This window comes from Leuciscus leuciscus, assembly GCF_965113295.1.
Source record: "Leuciscus leuciscus genome assembly, chromosome: 9".
NCBI classification, from domain to species: Eukaryota; Metazoa; Chordata; class Actinopteri; order Cypriniformes; family Leuciscidae; genus Leuciscus; species Leuciscus leuciscus.
The window spans coordinates 28,311,380-28,318,201 of NC_138733.1; the positions used below are offsets into that span (position 1 = coordinate 28,311,380).

The 6,822-nt window shown below is 37.6% G+C and overlaps 1 protein-coding gene across 1 annotated transcript; it reads right to left on the bottom strand.

Moving 5' to 3' along the window:
• Positions 1-212: 212 nt before the first annotated feature.
• LOC309505653 (NLR family CARD domain-containing protein 3-like) lies at positions 213-6,309 on the bottom strand. The gene is made up of 10 exons (XM_082179115.1): positions 6,089-6,309; positions 4,555-4,647; positions 4,266-4,379; positions 4,058-4,171; positions 2,099-3,892; positions 1,812-1,985; positions 1,427-1,600; positions 849-1,022; positions 549-722; positions 213-390 (listed from the first exon to the last, which is right to left on the bottom strand). The coding sequence occupies exons 2-10, from the start codon at positions 4,641-4,643 to the stop codon at positions 381-383; spliced, it is 2,817 nt and encodes a 938-aa protein (XP_082035241.1). The 5' UTR covers positions 4,644-4,647; positions 6,089-6,309; the 3' UTR covers positions 213-380.
• Between the last annotated feature and the right edge of the window lie 513 nt (positions 6,310-6,822).

The following is a 6,822-nucleotide window of genomic DNA, read 5'->3' on the forward strand; positions in this document are numbered from 1 at the left end:
ATTGCTGCTGTTTTGCACAATGTCCCTTTGCGCCACCTGGCGGTCATTTCGGGAACGACTTTGAAATGCGGCTGGTTTATTTTCGCCGCGGTGATTTCCGGCGCGGCGGTAATAGGCATTCTGGTTGTCCACCATCTGTACATTTTCATAATGAACATGTGGCCAATCTGCTGGAGAGAATCTGAAACATTCAGAAAATAGTTCCATAATTCAAAAGAACCATCAAAACCAAGCTGATTTCAACTCAAAACTAACAGATCATGTACACTGGCAAGTAAATTGTGAAAATGAATGAGGATTTAAAACACTGTGTATCAGTCACTGGTACAGCAGCAACAAATCCACTGAGCTCCCCATCCATCAGTTCTCAGCTGGACTCTTCAAATGCATCTTAAAAAAGGAAACAATAAATTACATTTATTTCAGATCAAAAAGTATATTTCTTCTGTATGTTGAAAATATTATTTTCCTAGTGTTAAAAGCAACATGTATCCCACATGTGTCCCTTGTTAATTAATTGAGTTTTAAAAAAATAATCTCAAACTTACTGTAATTTCTCCAGTTTATAGTGTGGATTGAACTTTATAGCAGTGAGCAGGTCAGTGCCCGTGTCTGAGAGTTTATTTTTAGTCACATCCAGCTCTATCATCTGTGAGGAATCTGATCTTAGAGCTGAAGCCAGAGCAGCACAACCTTCATCTGTGAAATCACAATCCCTCAGCCTTCAGAAAGAAAAAATACACAGTATTTACACTCATTTCAAAACACACAGTTACTACAGTATATGCACTCGACTTTATTATATACTCTTTCATAGTAGGATTACAAATCCTAAATAATGATCTCACCACAATATCTCCAGTTTACATAGAGGATTCCTGAGTTCATCAGAGAGAAATTGTACTCCTTCATCTCCCAATTCATTCTCAGACAGATCCAACTCTCTCAGGTGTGAGGGGTTTGATCTCAGAGCTGAAGTCAGAGCTGCACAACCTTCATCTGACAAGTCACACAGTCTCAACCTGCAGAGAAAACAATGGGACATTCTTTAAATTATTTACATTTGATTAGTTAATTAAGAAACTAGTACATGTACAATGTTACAACACCACTAATATCTTAGGAGAGAGGAGAAAACACCAGTAGGATATATGTAGAATGATGTGATGTGTTCTATTTACATTTTTAAAAAGTTGTATATATACGAAAATATATAATTTTAAATGTGCTAATTTTCCTGGTAAACCATCACAATGAATTACATTCCTCTACATCATGTGCTAATGTAATATTACTTTGTTAGCAGACAGTGGAGACTCTTAGAACATCTACATATATGAATAGCTTCTTAATTGGACTAATTAAATTCAACACATCAGACCATTTAATTTACTTTTTTATTATCTGTGGGTCTTGAAGAACTTACTTCAGTGTCTCCAGTTTACACTGAGGATTTTTTAGTGCATCAGAGAATAGCTTCATGCCTTGATCTCCTAGGTCATTTTCAGACAGATCCAGCTCTCTAAGATGTGAAGGGTTTGAATTCAGGGCAAAAGCCAGAGCGGCACAACCTTCATCTGTGATACCACACCGCCACAACCTGCGGACAAATAACAAACAGTTCTGTTTGCTTAATTCCAGGAATACAGAGCATGATACACTATATAAAATAAAATACTAATAAAAATTCAGGGATGATTATAAAACTTCAGAATGCAGTGTGCATTCGTAGTTCAGTAATGGAGGACATCTGAAGTCAATGTTGAAATATTGTTTATAATAGAGTTAAAATAAGTCTAAAAAAGTCTTACCACAGTGTTTCCAATTTGCAGTGAGGACTTCTCAGTCCAGCAGAAAGTAACTCCACACCTGAACTCTTCAGATGATTGAAGTTTAAGTTCAGTTCTCTCAAACATGATGATTCTGAGCCGAGAGCTGAAGCCAGATCAACACAGCAATTCTCTGAGAGACTACAACAGCCAAGCCTGGAAATAAAATTATATTATTATTATTATTATATACACTTCACATATTCTTAGCATAAAATGCAGACTTTCTTTATTATTGTGGTGATAATGTGAAAGAGCCGTTCACTTACTGAGCTGATCTGGATGCTTCAACCACAGGCAGAAGATTATGGAGAACTTGATCCTGTGTGATGTTTATTTGGTTGAACTCATCCCTGATGTATTCCTTTAATTCAAACACTTCCAGCTGCTCTGAAGTAAGCAACACAAAAACCAGTGCTGACCACTGTGCTGGAGACAGATTGGCATCTCTTATCATCCCAGTGCTGAGATAGTCTTGGATTTCATTTTCCAGAGTATGATCACCTAGTTCATTCAGACAGTGAAACAGATTGATGGATTTCTCTGGAGAAAGATTCTCTCTAATCTTCTTCTTGACGTACTGGATAATTTCCTCTGTGTTGTGAGACATTCCTCCTGTTTGTGTCAGTAGGCACTTAAAAAGAGTCTGATTGGACTCTAACGAAAGACCCAGAAGGAAGCGAAGGAAGAGGTCAAGATGGCCATTCTTACTTTGCAAAACCTCTTCCACAGCCCTCTCATATATTGTGGAGCATGCTGGAGACTGAACATTGTGTTTCAAGGCCTGGTATTCACTAAGAACATCAACATTTTTCAAACTGAATGAAAACAACACATAGAGAGCTGCTAGATGTTCCTGCATGCTGAGATGAACAAAGCAGTAGACTTTCCTCTGACACAGACCAAACTCCTCTCTGAAGATCTGAGTGCACAATCCTGAGTACACTGATGCTTCTGTCACGTCAATGCCACACTCTCTCAGATCTTCTTCATAGAAGATCACATTGCCTTTCATAAGCTCTTGAAAAGCCAGTTTCCCCAGTTTTAGGATCATGTCTTCATCTGTCACTTTCTTCTCATAGTCCTTCTCATGTTTGATGTTGGTCTGAAGGATCAGGAAGTGTGTGTACATTTGAGTGAGAGTCTTGGGAATCTCTCCACTCTCTGCTCCACTTAACATCTTCTCTAGAACAGTGGCTGAGATCCAGCAGAACACTGGGATGTGGCACATGATGTAGAGGCTCCTCGATGACTTCAGGTGTGAGATGATTTGATTGGCCAGACCCTGATCAGTGATTCTCTTCCTGAAGTATTCCTCCTTCTGTGGGTCATTGAAGCCTCGTACCTCTGTCACTCGATGAACACACTCAGAGGGGATGAGATCAGAGGCTGCTGGTCTGGAGGTGATCCAGATGAGAGCAGAGGGAAGCAGATTCCCCAAAATGAGGTTCGTCAGCAGCACGTCCACTGAAGCTGATTCAGTCACATCACACAACCTCACGTTGTTCTGAAAATCCAGAGACAGACGGCACTCATCCAAACCATCAAAGATGAACATGATTTGACCTTCATTTGGAGAGATTTCCAGTTGTTCTGTGCCCATGAAGAACTGTAGAAGATCTTTAAGACTGAATGTTTTGTCCTTCAGCAAATTGAGCTCTCTGAAAGGAAGTGGAAATATGAGGTAGACGTCCTGATTCGCTTTCCCTTCAGCCCAGTCCAGAATGAACTTCTGCACAGAAACTGTTTTCCCAATGCCAGCGACTCCTTTAGTCAGCACAGCTCTAATGTGTTGGTTTTGTCCAGGTAAGGGTTTGAAGATGTCATTGCAGTTGATTGGGGTGTCCTCGATTGTGGCTTTCCTGGAAGCTTTTTCAATCCATCGGATCTCATGTTCATTATTGATCTCTCCACCTCCACCTTCTGTGATGTAGAGCTCAGTGTAAATCTCATTGAGGATTGTTGGAGATCCTTGCTTTTCTATTCCCTCATAGACATACTGAAACTTTGTCCTCAAGACTGATTTGAGTTTGTTGTGGACTTCAGCATGTTGACAGTCAAAGCTACAACACACATTAGAAAATACACAAATTAGCAAGCACAGATTTTTACATGCCCAAATATAACTTACTTTATAAGAGTAAATGTTGTAAAAGTTATCAGTTTTTATTTATTTATTATTTAATTTTTTTTTACAGTGGCTTCAATTTACTTATATGTGTAAATACCTGCACTCTGTACTGATCTCATGTGGTGTTGGGTTTGTCCTATCCAAACTCTGACACCGTTTTCTCGCATGTGGCTGGAGAACTTTACAGACTTCAGCATGTCGACAGTCATTACTATGAATAATTATAACACAGATTGAAATTCAATATTCAGGGTTTACATTTTATAAATGCCTCAAATGTTTTCCATCTTCATTTTTAAACATACCCGTGTCCAGAGGTGTCTCTATTCCCAAAGAAAACTGGAATATCTATTGACTGTTCACTCTTCACTGACAGACAGCTAGGAGTTTGTGAGTCTGGTTTCTCAACCTGCATTGAACTTTAACAAAATAAATGAATGAGCATTTTGTTCAGAACTGATTTTATCATGAAATGGTTTTTTTATTCAGATCAGACTTTATCGATAAATAAGCAATGTTCAAAAGCGCTTCCATCTCAAAACTGACCTCATCTGCCTTTACATTTACAGATTTTCTAAAGCATTTCTTTTGTACCTGCAAAAGCATGTGTCACGTTTGATTGACCGGGACCTCTTTAGCGACCCACAGCTTGGCTTTGGTGAACCTGGTCTCTTTGGCTCCATTGATCTGTAACCAAACCAATAAGGCATTTTGCATGTAAAATGTTCCCTTTCAAACTTCATCTTGGCAATCTTTTTATCAAGGTTAATACTGCAAGTACATTTCATCTTAATATTGACTTGTGTACAACACTTAACTGAACTTAAATATCTGATTCTTCATTTACTTAGTCTATAATGATATTATGATGACTGAACAAAAATAACTAACATCACAGTATTTATTTATTAATATTACTTGAGAAAAACAAGTGTCTTTTTGTTAGTAGTAAAATTGTAAGACAAGTTTATTTCTTAACATTGATTCAAAGCAGCTTTACAGGAAGTCATACCATGTATGACTATATATTTAGCTTTATTGTATTTATTATCTAGTAGATAGATCTGTGCCACTTTTAGTAAACAGAACTGCATTGAATTACTTAAAATCACACCATGTTTTAATAGCACCACTGTGCAGTAAACTGATGCAGTAGCCATTTTGTAGCCAAAACAGTAGCCATTTTGACATTACATAAAAACAAAAATAGCAGTTGTAACTAAGATAACTGAGATAAGAAATATATTACTAGTAACAATTAGAATACAACACTTAAGGCCTATAGGTTATCTAATAAAAGAGTGTAGTAGGCCTACCTAATGAAGCGTTACAGGTTACATTGAAAAATATACAAGTCACCACTGGAAGACTTACTGGCAAAATAAACAAGCACTTGTAACAAAGTAGGCACTAGCAAGTTTTAATAAATAAATGTTACAACAACATACCATTCAAATATTATTCCTCAAAGTTTTACAATAGGATCTTTGCCAGCTGTAATATAATACACCTCTGTAGGGGAAACAATCACCTGGGTGTAACCTAAAACCAACACTGTTCCTAAGTGTTGTGAATAAGGTGGCAGTCAATCCAGTATCACACAGCAAATCGTGCAAACTTTGCTCTAGAGTTATGCGTGTAAAGAAGTCTCAAAAACCACAGTCAGTTGTTCACTACAGAAAGTGAAAGTAAACATCTGACGCTGCATGAGAGCAGAATCGAGCTGATAACTATTTAGCCTATAACTGTCTAATTATTTTCTTAATATTTCTCTTGTTTCCCACAAGTAGTGAAAAAATAAGAAGATAAGTATTTAATGTTAAGGAAGTTGTTCTTGAAATGAGGAATACTAGGCCTAAGCTAATCTAACTAATCTTTTATTTTCTCGCAGCTCGTCGGTTAGGCTTTGCGCTATACTAAAATTATTGCGAGGTAAATTAATCGTAATATTAAATTAATAATAAAAGTAGTAGACTAGTTGTAATCATAATAATTTAATTAATAGCTGATGCTGATCGTCATCTTCTGAATTGTCTATCGGCGTGTCAGCGCATCTATGATCATCATCTATCGGCGCTATCGTGGGGCCCTCCAACAAGCGGGGGTTGCGTGACAGTTGCTCACTCACCTGTGTCAGGTGGATCTCGCTCCGCCTCGGTTGTTTGTCGATCCAGCACACCGGCGTCAGTAGCCTACAGTTCAGGTTAGGTTACAATGTTTAGTTGTGGTGAAACAACATCAAGAAACATGTCCATTCGTCAAAAGTAATCCAGAATTGATGAGGGAGACAACGAGACTCTCACTATCCCAAGTCCAAGACTGAAATGTAGGCTACCTGCGCACTGGATTGCAGATAAGTGACGTAATCATGACTTCACCGGTTCGCCAGCCCTATCCCTAACCTTTAATCTTAATAAAATACGCCTTTCTGAAAAGTCAAAGTTACAATGTAATAGGCCTCATAATGTGAGGTTTGCTAAGTTCAGAAGAACATTAAGAATCCGAAAGGAAAATAGTAGGTTTTACTTTGAAAATAAATAATAACAGCATTCATAGACCACAAATAACATAGCTTAAAACAGTACCGTTTTAACAAACCATTAGGGTAAATAGCACATTTGAATGCTTTTAGCCCAGTCCAAATCTATTTGGTGTATAATGTATTTTGATTAAGAGGAATAGGAAACGGTGCATTTTACCAGCCTACCACTGTGAAGAGGAGCTAACACCATATTTGAATACTGATGGCTCCACTGTGACTAGATACTTGGCTCTGAAAATGTTTCATTTGCTGAACAATTTGTTAAATTTACCACATTTTAGACTATGGTCTATTTATAGGATATATCCTTATATTATTTT

What these genes read in the sequence shown, in the direction of transcription:
- LOC309505653 (XM_082179115.1), bottom strand. Translation starts at nt 4,643, where the DNA reads ATGGAGCCAAAGAGACCAGGTTCACCAAAGCCAAGCTGTGGGTCGCTA. An exon ending in CGTGACACATGCTTTTGCAG is followed by an intron (nt 4,380 to 4,554) that starts GTACAAAAGAAA and finishes ATTTTGTTAAAG; the next exon opens with TTCAATGCAGGTTGAGAAAC. An exon ending in GAAGCATCCAGATCAGCTCA is followed by an intron (nt 1,986 to 2,098) that starts GTAAGTGAACGG and finishes TTTTATTTCCAG; the next exon opens with GCTTGGCTGTTGTAGTCTCT.